Source organism: Bufo gargarizans, chromosome 10 (genome assembly GCF_014858855.1).
Source record: "Bufo gargarizans isolate SCDJY-AF-19 chromosome 10, ASM1485885v1, whole genome shotgun sequence".
Classification (NCBI taxonomy): domain Eukaryota; kingdom Metazoa; phylum Chordata; class Amphibia; order Anura; family Bufonidae; genus Bufo; species Bufo gargarizans.
Genome location: NC_058089.1, coordinates 111,630,672 through 111,645,034, shown reverse-complemented (window position 1 = coordinate 111,645,034; position 14,363 = coordinate 111,630,672). Strand labels below are relative to the sequence as shown.

Here is a 14,363-nt window from a genome sequence, read left to right as displayed (position 1 = left end):
ACACACACAAACCAGTCCTCAGCTGCCGAGCTGTTGTGCTAATTCTGGCTTCATTGCTTGTCCTTCCATAGTCCCTGAGGGGGTGTCAGGTTCTGTATCCGGGGGCTTTGCAGGGCTCTGGGTGAGTGGATGAACCATCGACATGTGAACATTGAGGTTATGGGCCTTCTCAAAGCGCTTCCCACACTGGTCACACGCAAATTCCAGATCGGCCTCGGCCTTGTGCTTGGTCATGTGGTATTTGAGTGAAGCCCTCTGCCTGCACTGGAAACCACACACTTCACATCTGACGTAAAGAAATAGGAGCATTAGGACGTAGCATTTTATATTTATCATAAGCATAGGTATCCAAAACCTACAGCTCCTATGCCGACCCAAGTATCCCGATGGTTCCAGACTACAAACTCACTCCTTGGAGTCTGATCTTGCGGTCACACCTCTATCTGTCCTGCACGCAACAGTATTTTTTTGCGGTCTGCAAAAAGGGCTTCCGTGATCTGTGTCCGTTTTTGTTTTCGTGTGTCTTCCTTTATTTTTGTAGGATCTCCAAACATGAAGGAAAGTAAAAAAAAAAAATCTACACAACACCGATCCCAAACCCGAAGAAAAGGTACGTTGCATGACATTTTTTGTAATGATAGTCAATGGTGTCGCGCTGCGACTGACACGACGGTCGCACAAAAATAATTCCAAGTTGGATTTTTGTGCGATTGTCACGTTGCAGTTCAACACCATTGACTATCATTACAAAAAATTTCAACTGTAGTTGCACCCTATTGTCTTCGTGTAGACGTATCCTAAGGCTGGTTTCACATGAGCGAGTGTCACGCTCCAGACTCGCAGCGCAGCACTGCTGGGGTCGCATAGCATTATATTTATTTTTGATGCTATGTAACCCTTACAGTTCTGGAATGTATTGGATAACACGGACAGCATTATCCAATACATTCCAGAAGTGTAAGGTTTACATAGCATCATAAATCAATATAATGCTATGTGACCCCAGCAGTGCTGGAACTTCAGGATGGGTGCTGCGCTGCGAATCCGGAGGAGGACACTTGCTCGTGTGAAACCAGCCTAAGACTGCAGGATCAGACTACTCGGGGATTATGGAAGAAAGGGCAAGACTGAGCTTCCAGGTACACTGAAGGGAATCCTACTCACTGAAGGGAAAGGTCTGCACGTTTTTCCTGCTTGCTTTTAGTGACTCTGAACATGTATTTCTTTACAGCCCCACTGTCCTTATGTACAACTGGTTGGTTTGTAGCTGTCTTGTTGTCAGTGAATGGAAACATGTCACAAGACACAGCTCTGATACACAAACTAGTTATGTCCCGGGGTCACAAGGACATGCTAACACTCACTGACAACTAGGAGAAATCTTGAAAATGATAACTGAAATACAATGCATGTAGAAAGCTGAAGAACAAAAAATATAAAATATGAAGCATATTGTCAATTTATATGTGGTTATGAGGGTTTTCTATATTGATGACCTATACTCAGGATAGCTCATCAATATCAGATCGGGGGGGGGTCTGACTCCCGGCACTTGAATGGGTCCGAGCTGTGCCTAGGCCAGGTGACGCCATTGGCCTAGGAAGAGTGATGGCATTTATCATGTAGACAGAGTTTATACCAGGCACTTACTAATGTATTGTGATTGTCCATATTTCCTCCTTTGCTGGCGTCATTCATTTTTTCCATCACATTATACACTGATTGGATCTAGATGTTACAACCACCGCTGCAGCACAGATACGAGGTGGTCAGGATGGATCTGCTGCGCATGCATGTCTACGAGCACTCTCATGGTCCCGGCCACCAGAGATGCCTGTGCCTTTTCCTAGTGTGCAAGCACGACCACCGCTGCTGGATTGCAGGGTGGTCGTAACCATGGAACCCAGCAGTGTATAATGCGATGGAAAAATGAATTAAGCCAGCAATTGACAATCACAATACATTAGTCTTCAATACATGATAAAGCTGAATTCCCTGACAAACAGAGCAGAAAGTATTTCTGTTGGCTGCCCTGCAGAGACCTGGCTAAGGGGAGAATGGGCGAACTAGGTGGATGTGCACTTTTCTATATCCTCTGAACACCACGTGGCACTATAGGTAATGTGAAGACTCTTCATTAGAGCATTAGTCATAAAGGGGTTCTCCAGCCTTTACTAAGTTATGGCCATCAATGAGAGCTGCACTGTAGTAACCAGCTCCCTCCTATACAAGGTGAACAGCTACACCCAAACAGCTTACTGGTGGGGCTATCGGACCTCCGTCAACCAGCGCTGAGGATAGGTCATCACTTAGTAAAGGCAGGACAACCCCATGTATTTGGCAAATGTGCATCATTTTTTTATGATCTGTAAAATGAATGATATTTAATGGCAGGACAACCCCCTAAAAAATCTCAGCCAAGCCCCCCAACTGGCTAAAATAAAAAAAATTATACTCTCCTTTTTCTCCAGTTCAGCCGGTCCAGTCCTTCTGTCTTTAGTAAATGGCATGTGACCACTGCAGCCACTCACGCCGTACACCAGGCATCCTCAAACTGCGGCCCTCCAGCTGTTGTAAAACTACAACTCCCACAATGCCCTGCTGTAGGCTGTTCGGGCATGCTGGGAGTTGTAGTTTTGCAACAGCTGGAGGGCCACAGTTTGAGGATGCCTGCCGTACACAGTCACGTCACTGCTGTAGGAGGACTGGCGCAGAGAATGGCACTGACAAAAGAGGGGAGTCTAACACTTTATTTTAGCCTATGGGGGAGGGGTGTTCCAGATTTTTAAGATTTTTCTCAGACAACCCTTTATGCCATGGATGTCAAACTCATGGCCCTCCAGATGTTGCAAAACTACAACTCCCATCATTCCCTGATAGCTGTAGTATGCCCAGGCATGATGGGAGTTGTAGTTTTGCAACAGCTGGAGGGCCACGAGTTTGACATCCCTGCTTTATGCTGAGTGTGTGGATTCCACTTACTGTAAGGGTTTAGCTCCTGAGTGCCTCATCTGATGCACAGATAAATGCTTCCTTTGCTTGAATGCTTGTCCACACTGGTCACAGATGTAATTTCTCTCCTCTGAGGGAAGAAAATAGGTGGGGGGGGGGGGGGGCGCATTAGTAGGCAGAAGATATGAAGTCTTAGGCCCCCTTCGGGAATCACGCTCCGTGTGAGAAAGAGATTGTGCGGTCAGTACTACTGAAGCACATCTCATTATCATAACTGATTATTCTGTGTACCCGGAATCATACCGACAGCTTTATGTCAGTATGATTCCGTCACACAGCTTCTGTAGTACTGACCGCACAATCTCTTTCTCACATGGAGCGTGATTCCCGAAGGGGGCACGCTCGTGTGAAAGATCCCCTTACATGTTTTAGTGCAGACACCACTCACCAGTATGAATCAGCTTGACATGCCGCTGCAGGTAGCGGTCTATCATGAACACCTTGTTACAGCCGGGATGAGGGCACGGCCGCTCCCGCACCTCTTCATGATGCTCCTTAATGTGTTTCTATAAAAATGTAATCATGAATTAAATGAACAGTCCAAGAAAAAGTGAGCGTGATTATCTCTAGTACAGTATTTGAGGGGTTGTATGGGCTGCTCGCAGTTGACAATGCAGGTGTAATTACAACTCTCCGATCCCATTCACTTCAATGGAAGGGAGGAGCTGTAATTACATCAGCTCGCTGCTGCAATGTCGATGGGGAGCGGGTACATAGAGAACAAAGCGCTGTGCTCTCTTCAAATAGCTGATTGGCAGGGGTGCAGGTCCCCCGCTGATATGATATGGATGAACTATCCTGAGGATAGGTAATCAATATAGCAAAAGAGGAAAACCCCTTTAAAGAAGTTGTTCAAGATTATAAGAACGTGGCTGTTTTCTACCAGCACCGCCCCTGTCCACGGGTTGTGCCCGGCATTGCAGCTCAGCTCCACTGCAGTGAATGTGGATTCATTGCAATACCACACATAGCCCAACTGTTAAGGTGTGGCACTGTTTTCAGAAGAAAGCAGCCATGTTGTTCCAATACGTATTAGACAATAAAATGGGATGACAAGTATACAGTGTACGTCACAGATACAGAATAACCAATTACTGTCTGGTCAAATCTAATGCCACCCATGGCTGCGTGAAACAAGACAGAAATCAAAATGTTCTGACTACATAGTCTCAGTTCTATGAAACCAATGATACACCGTCGAGTCCCATTATTCTGACCACTTCCGACGTCGGCCGTGCGTAGCTCATGAAGGAAGTCACATCTCCTGGCTTGGTAGGTGTATAAGGGATGTGATAGGCTGCAAGAAGGGATGATTATTGGCTTTCTGAAACTGCGCAGTGTGAACTGTCCATGTGCTGCTGTGGTGAAATTAATCAAATGCTGTGAGTGGGCACATTGCATCATTGTGAATGAGACGTGGAAACTGCAGAGCACCACGTGCCACTGATGTGAGAAGTGAACGTTGGCTATAGGGCTGAAACAATTACTCAATTAAATCAAGTAACTCGACACAAAAAAATCCTGATGGTGCTGATGAGTTTTCATAGAGGAAAACGTTTTTCCAAGTTCTTTTTCTTATTAGAGTACTGGATTAATCGGTAGAGTACTGGATTACTATAATCGATAGCTGCAGCCCTATTCGGCTATGAAGGTGCGTGAGGATGGATCGACACACCACAGTGGAGCAGCTCACCGCCAAAATGAACCAGGGGGCGAACCCTACTGCCACAAAAACCTTCCCCAAACCATAACGCTGCCACCACCAGCTTGTGTTCTTCCAGCAATGGCTGCAGTTTGTTCGCTGAAGCTCCTAACAAAGTTGCATTGGCTGAAAAGGCTTCAATTTGTGCCGCAGTACCAGAATCGGACTGGCACTGATTGGCACAGGGTTGCCTTCTCCGCACTGTCCAGCAAGAGAATGCGACATGTCACACGGCTGGAAATGTCTGACATTGGTCCTCTAATTCCCAAGACATGAACCCAAATGAGCATCTCTGGAACCACCTTGATAGTAGTGTTCTCTCTATAGATCCTCCCCTCAGGCCCCTCCAGCAGCTCCAGATACCGGTGACAACCTACCAGGACCCGATAGTCACCCCCGGCCCGGCACACGGGGGTTACCGTGTATGTACAGCCAGGTCCATAAATATTGGGACACTGACACAATTCTAACATTTTTGGCTCTATACACCACCACAATGGATTTGAAATGAAACTAACAAGATGTGCTTTACCTGCAGACTGTCAGCTTTACCTGCATACTGTCAGCTGTAATTTCAGGGTATTTACATCCAAATCAGGTGAACGGTGCAGGAATTACAGCAGTTTGCATATGTGCCTCCCACTTGTTAAGGGACCAAAAGTAATGGGACAGAATAAGAATCATAAATTAAACTTTCACTTTTTAATACTTGGTTGCAAATCCTTTGCAGTCAATTACAGCCTGAAGTCTGGAACGCATAGACATCACCAGACGCTGGGTTTCATCCCTGGTGAGGCTCTGCCAGGCCTCTACTGCAACTGTCTTCAGTTCCTGCTTGTTCTTGGGGCATTTTCCCTTCAGTTTTGTCTTCAGCAAGTGAAATACATGCTCAATCGGATTCAGGTCCGGTAATTGACTCGGCCATTGCAGAACATTTCACTTCTTTCCCTTAAAAAACTCTTTGGTTGCTTTTGCAGTATGCTTTGGGTCATTGTCCATCTGCACTGTGAAGCGCCGTCCAATGAGTTCTGAAGCATTTGGCTGAATATGAGCAGATAATTTTGCCCGAAACACTTCAGAATTCATCCTGCGGCTTTTGTCAGCAGTCACATCATCAATAAATACAAGAGAAGCCAGTTCCATTGGCAGCCATACATGCCCACGCCATGACACTACCACCACCATGCTTCACTGATGAGGTGGTATGCTTAGGATCATGAGCAGTTCCTTTCCTTCTCCATACTCTTCTCGTCCCATCACTCTGGTACAAGTTGATCTTGGTCTCATCCGTCCATAGGATGTTCTTCCAGAACTGTGAAGGCTTTATTAGATGTTGTTTGGCAAACTAATCCGGCCTTCCTGTTTTTGAGGCTCATCAATGGTTTCCATCTTGTGGTGAACCCTCTGTAGTCACTCTGGTAAAGTCTTCTCCTGATTGTTGGCTTTGACACACATACACCTACCTCCTGGAGAGTGTTCTTGATCTGGCCACCTGTTGTGAAGGGCGTTTTCTTCACCAGGGAAAGAATTCTTTGGTCATCCACCACAGTTGTTTTCTGTGGTCTTCCGGGTCTTTTGGTGTTGCTGAGCTCACCGGTGCGTTCCTTCTTTTTTAGGATGTTCCAAACTGTTGTATTGGCCACGCCTAATGTTTTTGCTATCCCTCTGATGGGTTTGTTTTTTCAGCCTAATGATGGCTTCACTGATAGTGACCGCTCTTTGGATCTCATCTTGAGAGTTGACAGCAACAGATTCCAAATTCAAATAGCAGACTGGAAATGAACTCTGGACCTTTATCTGCTCATTGTAATTGGGATAATGAGGGAATAACACACACCGGCCATGGAACAGCTGAGAGGCCAATTGTCCCATTACTTTTGGTACCCTTAACAAGTGGGAGGCACATATACAAACTGCTGTAATTCCTGCACCGTTCACCTGATTTGGATGTAAATACCCTCAGATTAAAGCTGACAGTCTGCAGGTAAAGCACATCTTGTTGGTTTCATTTCAACTCCATTGTGGTGGTGTATAGAGCCAAAAATGTTAGAATTGTGTCGATGTCCCAATATTTAATGGACCTGACTGTATATTAAATGGTGGTCATAAAAATATCACTCGTCTGTGTACATTGGTTTGGGAATAAGCTCCCCCTAGTGGTGGCCACAGACTACGTAAGGGAAAGCAGTGGAATGCCACCTATGTTTGAAGCTTCTTCCACAGCAGCGATTTACCTTCATACCATCAGCTCCTCTATACACAGCAGTGCAGCCTTGGTAAGGACACTTGTAGATAGTGGGAAGCTCCTCGCTGTAAAACACAGAACAGACCATTGAGATACAGTAGAAATACATAACTTGGACTCTGCTGCCCTCTAATGTTTCATGCTGGTACTTCGGTCTATGAGTGTGAGATATCAGGACACAGACATGACACTGACCGTTCTCGCTTAATCTTCTTCTTCCAGCCCGGTTTAGGTCCTGGCTTCTTTCTTATTTTGGGCTCTTTGGCCTTCTGGGCTTTCCTCAGTCTGGTCTTTCTGGGAGGAGGCCTAGAATTCGTAAGAGACAGATATACTCTATACAATAAACAAAACATTACAGAAGCCTCAGTATATTCACCAGGTCGCTGATGTCTCCCCTCCTTTTATTAGCTGTTTCATAGTTATATCTATTACCAGGAAAGCTGGGTGGCCGCCGCATGGTCCAGTGGGTTAGTCACTCAGCTTTGGAGCACAAATGTCACATTACACAGTGGTATTCCCCCCGCTCTATAATCAGGCAGATTTGCTATGCTCAGGAACCAACATGGTGGATTTACCCGCAGGAAATTTGGAGCGGATTCCTCCCATTGTTTTCAAAGGAAGGCCGAGCTGCTGTTAGCATGGCCGGCGGTTTAAGTCTGGACAGACATTGCAGGAAGCAGCAGCGGTGTTTGCGGTTTAGGCTACTTTCACACTGGCGTTTTGGTTTCCGTTTGTCAGACCCGTTCAGGGCTCTCAGAATCAGTTTTGCCCTAATGCATTCTGAATGGAAAAGGATCCGCTCACAATGCATCAGTTTGCCTCCGACCAGTCTCCATTCCGCTCTGGAGGCTGCCTGCAGCGTTTTGCTGTCCACTTGACGAAACTGAGCCAAACGGATCCATCCTGGCACACAATGTAAGTCAATGGGGACGGATCCGTTTTCTCTGACACAATCTGGCACAATAGAAAACGGATCCGTTTCCCATTGACTTTAAATGGAGTTCATGACTGATCCGTCACGGCTAGGTTACAGATAATACAAACGGATCCGATCATGACGGATGCATGCGGTTGTATTATTGTAACGGATCCGTTTTGCCCTAATGCCTTCTGAATGGAAAAGGATCCGCTCAGAATGCATCAGTTTGCCTCCGTTCAGTCTCCATTCCGCTTGCAGCGTTTTAGTGTCCGTCTGACGAAACTGAGCCAAACGGATCCGTCCTGGCACACAATGTAAGTCGATGGGGACGGATCCGTTTTCTATTACACAATCTGGCACAATAGAAAACGGATCCGTCCTCCATTGACTTTCAATGGTGTTCAAGACGGATTATTTTTTTGTGTACATAGCCGAGACGCTCTACTAGCTGCCTGTGGATTTTCTGTCTTTTCCGTCATCTGAGGAGCAGACTGACTCCTTATCTCTGCTCTCTCACATTATAAATACTCATTAAAGCTCAATCCTTACCTTACCATTAACAATGTGGCTTAAAGGGAACCTGTCACCTCCAAAAACCATCCCAAGCCGCCAGCAGTACCTGAAAGTAGCCCGCAGTGCGTTTCTAATGATTATTTTCGTTCAGCAGTCAGATGTGGTAAAAGCTCCGAAAACGTTCTTTTATTCCCTGCCCGCGCTACTTTCTAGTCATGCTTGAAGTCAAGGGGGCAGCGGCCTCCTTGCTTCAAGTCGAGATAACCATGCCCCCTTCCCTGCCCCTTCGCGAAAAAAGCCACATAGAAATGAATAGGAGCGGGGGCATGCTTCCATTCACTTCTATGGGGAGCCGGCTTGGTGGTGGCCGGACCAGAGTCCTCCAGCCACCACCTTGCGGGGCTCCGTTCTCGATATAAGTGTGGGTTCCAGCGGTGGGACCCGCACCTATAAGACAATGGAGGCATATCCTAGCGATGTCCATGATGAGACAACCCCTTTAACGACAATGATGAAACCTGCACACACACCGGCCCAGGAGGGACTTTACCTCTTTTCTGGATATGGTTCAAAGGAGTCATCTGAAGACAAGACGTCTCCTCTCTCATCTCCATCATCTTTGCTGTGGGAATCACTGTGTGAAAGGAAGCACCATTACTGTAGACACTAATGCGTTCTGGTTACCAGTATAACCCAGTCTGAACTTCCACTCTGGAAAGAGAACCGTCATACATACAAGAGAATCCTCACCCGTCTGAAAGCTCGCTGCCCTCATCCTTTTCAGGGTCGTTAGTCTCAGGAGAAGTTCTTCCGTCTTGTCCTGCAGAAAGAGACATCATAGAGTAACACTGCGCCCACCCTGGAGCAAGCACAAACTGCACTGTGCAGGCGCTAATAGACCAGCAAACATTTAACACGTGAATCATTTCAAGCCAACGTGTTTACTGCATCATAAATGTGAATAAGCTCTGTGCAGATGCTGCATAAGCAGGTAATGCTGGGAGATTTCAGCTCTGAAGCCTGCACAATACTTTTATTTTTTGGGGTTATTTTTTTTTACTCCTTTACAGCAGTCACAAAGGGTCCTTAAGCTGGGGGTGGGGCTCGTCTTTTGCAGTACGGGCTGCACATATGGGTACATATGGCTTTTTGATCACTTTATTTTTATTTTTTGTGAGGTGACGAACAAAAACTGCTATTCTATCACATTTTATAATTTTTTTTTTTTTTTAATCGGGCTCCCCACGTCGTATCAATGATGATACATTTATTCTGCAGGTTGAAAGGATTATAATTAGAGATGAGCGAATTTCCACTTATGAAATTCGCTGACACTTTGTTTGGTGGTAAAAGGTGAATTGCGTTATGGATTCTGTTACCACGGACCATAACGCAATTCTAGGACGGAATGCATAACGGAATGCCTTTAGCGTCCTGCCCTGCATAACAGAAACAGGACGGATCCGTTTTGCAGCCCATAAACTTCTATTATGACGGAATGTATAACGGAACGCCTCTAAAGGCATTCCGTCACAGAATTGCGTTATGGTCCGTGGTAACGGAATCCATAACGCAATTCTGCTTTTTATCACCAAACGAAGTGTGAACGAATTTAAAAATATGAAATTCGCTCATCTGTAATTATGATCCCAAATTTATATTGTTTTTTTTTCACATTTTAATAATTTTGCATCATTAAATCGGTTTGAATTTTTTTATTTGCACTGACGCCGCTTTATTTCCATCGAGGCCGCTGTCAGATGGTTTATTTTTAGGGGATGGGTTTTAGTTTTTATTTGTATTATCTTGGCTTTTTAATCACTGGTTATATCATTTTTTGGGGCTATAACCAAACACTTAACCAATTTCATCAATACAAAAAAAAAAAAAAAAAGGAAGGTGAGCCCTTTAAAGATCAGGTCGTTGCAAACACAGGGATACAATTACCAGCAGTTTATTTTATTTGATTTGTTTTACCAATAATAAAAGGGAAACTGCAGATTTTTTATTAATTTTTTTACTTGAAATTGAGACTTTTTATTGTTTTAGTCCCACCCAGGGACTTGGACATACAATGATCCAATTGCCGATACAGTACACTGCAGCAGTATAGTCATTGCAGTGTATTGCACCTGTCCGTTTTACACCGACACTCAGACCCTGCCTAAGAGGCTTCCATACATGGCAGACCCGGATGCCACTGTAAGGCCTCCAGCTGCCTTAGCAACCATCGTCCTGCAGGGTGCTGCGGTCACCATTGACCGTGACATCTAAGGGGGGTTAAAAGGCAGGGATCACATCTAGCTTGGATCTCGGCTATTGCAGTAGTGAGTCAGCCGTATGTTACAGTTGACGCCGTCACTACGCTGAATCTGCACGGTGCGGGAACGTACTACTCGCCATTCTGTACATTTACAGCATGGGGTGTGAAGGGGCCAATGATGTTTGCTCTGCTGTCAGTGTGTGATGTGATGAAGATGATGGCGCCCGGTTGGCTTGGATAACTGAAGCTGGTCTGCATACACCCTTACTGGGTATTCTCACGCAGATGTCATCACCAGACTCAGCAGTCCCCCCCCCCCCTCCAGGCAGTTTGAGACGGGTGGTCCGGTGGTCCCGTTCACAGTCAATGCTCAGTGCCTGTAGAAGTAGCGTCCGACCATATACCTACCAGCCACGGGTACCTCCAGAAGCGGTGCAAGCGATCTGCTCTGTGCAGGAGGATTACCTGCCCGTCCAATATCAGCTACAGCGGTCTCCACCCTGTCCGGCAGTACGTATCCTAAGGGGGCAGTGTCCGCAGCTTCGCTGACTGTATGAATTCCGTTTCCACTTGGTGCCTTTGGACTTCCTGCATTTGGCTGCACCTCCGGAGTGAGGTCATAGTCCGTGTCCATGATGTAATCATGCCCCTCTCCGCAACCCCATACTGCCCGAATGATGCCACTGTACTGCGTGGAAAGCACTTGCTGCAAGCTGGGCACTGAGGGGCAACCCCCTGCATGGCCATGGGTCCAGCTAACCAGACCGTGCAGGCACTCGGGGCTCGAGGTGATCAGATCTGAAAATACAGAAGTGCCCAGAAATCACATATGAGCTGAACACGCCTGGTAGTTTGCTACAATGTATCAGTGCAGGTAAAATGTATCGGCCTAGTGCTCAGGCTGATTAGACTCAGGACAACTGTAGCAAACTCTCAGCTCTGAGAAGTATAGGTCTGTACAGGTTTTCAGCCTCTGTAGGCAAGCCATGTTTGCATTCACTGACAGCAAGCAAAGATTTTAAAAATAGTGAGGAACTGAAACACAAATTTTATTAGAAAGTTGCAGAACTTACTGACATAAAACTGATCTTAGAGGCCCCCTCCCTTCCCAATAGTAGACACCGACGGTATGGGGCGATAAGCGGCACTTACCTGCGCAGGGCCCTGCGGTAACACTGTCAGGACTGTGCACTTTACCACTGAAATGCAATACAGATAAAAGTCAGAAATGTTGTGCGTCACGCCCCCACTGTGGCCAGCGCTGAGTCTACGGAGGGGGCTGTAAGCTTCTGCCGCACACAACACACGTGGTTTACCTTACTTCACCCACCCTGTCGTGCTGCTGTGATGAGTGGTCGGGGAGGCGTTCACTCTTTGTATGAAGGTGCGTAACACGCTGCGGCACTTATAAAACTGGGCATGGCAGTCCTTACACACAAACTGGGGCAGCCGGGGGTCCTGTCGCACCGACACGCCAACCAGCTGCTGGAAGTCAGCAAAGAACACCTGATCCATCCTCTTCTGCTTCTCTGAGCTCCGACCGGTGACCGGCACCTTCCCAAAGGCCTGGCGCAGACTGCGGGAGGAGAACTTCCCATGGCACAGCCGGCAGTAACCAATGCCCAAGGTTCTTCCAATGCCTGGAGGTAAAGCACACAACAGAAATGCAAGTGTTACCAAAGACCAGGGATAAGGTTTTATTAATATTCCTGTCATATCTCATCAAAGGATATCTCCTTACTTATCCTGTACAGATCTTCAGTTACATCCTGTATTATACTCCAGAGCTGCACTCAATATTCTGCTGGTACAGTCACTGTGTACATAATTACATATCCCGAGTTATATCCTGTATTATCCTCCAGAGCTGTACTCACTATTCCGCTGGTGCAGTCACTGTGTACATACATTACAATACTTATCCTGTACTGATCCTGAGTTACATCCTGCATTATACTCCAGAGCTGCACTCACTATTCCGCTGGTGCAGTCACTGTGTACATACATTACAATACTTATCCTGTACTGATCCTGAGTTACATCCTGTATTATACTCCGGAGCTGCACTCACTATTCTGCTGGTGGAGTCACTGTATACATACATTACTTATCCTGTACTGATCCTGAGTTACCTCCTGTATTATACTCCAGAGCTGCACTCACTATTCTGCTGGTGGAGTCACTGTATACATACATTACTTATCCTGTACTGATCCTGAGTTACCTCCTGTATTATACTCCAGAGCTGCACTCACTATTCTGCTGGTGCAGTCACTGTGTACATACATTACTTATCCTGTACTGATCCTGAGTCACATCCTGTATTATACTCCAGAGCTGCGCTCACTATTCTGCTGGTGCAGCCACTGTGTACATACACGCCTAATCTTGCACGGAAGATATATAGCGGCATGTGCAGGGTTTCCCACTACTAATACTTCTGCAGACAATCGGGGACAAGTATCTGATCACTGGGACCGCCGGCAATCCTGAAGGAAAGTCCTGGAGTGACCCAAGAGAGTGGACTGTAGCGCCGCCGGTGTGACCGCTGCTCCACTCACGTCTATGGCACTGATGGGTGGCGCTGTAAACTATTATAGTCAAAGGGGGTCCGTCAGGCGCCATCTGTTTATCTGATTTGACAGAAATGGCGCTTTCGTTATCTGAGTCACCTAACTCAGGAGAACAACCGAAAAGCAATGTGAACAAAGTCTTACCAGTGTCCGACCCCAGTCTTCTGGCCGAAATACACTGAAAAATATGGCGCTCGGTTGGAAGTTACTGCCCCCACCCCTATGATATGACTCGTGTGGTGGTCACCATACCACCCCCGTCGCGTCACTCGTGTGGTGGTCACCATACCACCCCCGTCGCGTCACTCGTGTGGTGGTCACCATACCACCCCCGTCGCGTCACTCGTGTGGTGGTCACCATACCACCCCCGTCGCGTCACTCGTGTGGTGGTCACCATACGACCCCTGTCGCGTCACTCTTGTGGTGGTCACCATACCACCCCCGTCACGTCACTCGTGTGGTGGTCACCATACGACCCCTGTCGCGTCACTCGTGTGGTGGTCACCATACCACCCCCGTCACGTCACTCTTGTGGTGGTCACCATACCACCCCCGTCGTGTGACCTCTAGATTTACATGGTGGTCAAGTGCAATGCAAAGAAAGCTACCACAGCTGCTGCAGAAACTCTTGTGCAGTCTATTAACAGGTCTAGTGAGTGACAGCAGCCCGTGAGAGGTTCTGCAGCAGCTCCAGTGCTCAATAAGAAGAAGGAGGCCATGCACCCCCAGCACACCCGCCCCTCACCCGCTTTGGGCCCTGGAAGCTCCTGGATCAGTGGAGGCGGCGGCTGTCTGGGCACTTGCGTGGTTTCCTTTGCGGTGGCCCGGGGAGCCCTCCGAAGACAGGCCTTAGTCTGCCCGCGCCTATCCCGCTTCATCCCGCGGCCTCACCCCCCGAGCGGCTGCCTGGGAGCCGCCATCCAGCCTTCGGCTACAGGAGGCTGCTCCGTACTGCCGGGGGCATGTCTCCCCCTAGTGGCCATGTGTAGGTATTACAGTCGGATTCGGGAACGGCATCATAATAGTTACAAGTTTACGGTTGCAACAACAACAGCAAAAAAAATCATAAATAAATTCACCCTAATTTTATCCTTAAGTCGCGTTTTTGGAAAAAAAATTAAAATCTTTCCTGCCC

At 47.1% G+C, this 14,363-nt stretch overlaps 1 protein-coding gene across 1 annotated transcript; it reads right to left on the bottom strand.

Annotated features, from left to right (window-relative positions):
• On the bottom strand, positions 1 to 14,180 carry ZNF276 (zinc finger protein 276). Its single transcript, XM_044269903.1, has 11 exons — positions 13,974 to 14,180; positions 11,985 to 12,294; positions 11,807 to 11,853; positions 11,063 to 11,452; positions 9,142 to 9,211; positions 8,942 to 9,025; positions 7,155 to 7,265; positions 6,949 to 7,024; positions 3,401 to 3,518; positions 2,983 to 3,082; positions 1 to 286 (listed from the first exon to the last, which is right to left on the bottom strand). The coding sequence occupies exons 1-11, from the start codon at positions 14,104 to 14,106 to the stop codon at positions 19 to 21; spliced, it is 1,707 nt and encodes a 568-aa protein (XP_044125838.1). The 5' UTR covers positions 14,107 to 14,180; the 3' UTR covers positions 1 to 18.
• Positions 14,181 to 14,363: the final 183 nt, after the last annotated feature.

Excerpts from the sequence above, each read along its gene's own strand:
- ZNF276 (XM_044269903.1), bottom strand. The coding sequence starts at position 14,106 with ATGAAGCGGGATAGGCGCGGGCAGACTAAGGCCTGTCTTCGGAGGGCT. Across the intron at positions 12,295-13,973 it reads GCTTCCAGGGCCCAAAGCGG|GCATTGGAAGAACCTTGGGC; the intron begins GTGAGGGGCGGG and ends CTTTACCTCCAG. Across the intron at positions 11,854-11,984 it reads CATCACAGCAGCACGACAGG|TGGTAAAGTGCACAGTCCTG; the intron begins GTGGGTGAAGTA and ends ATTGCATTTCAG.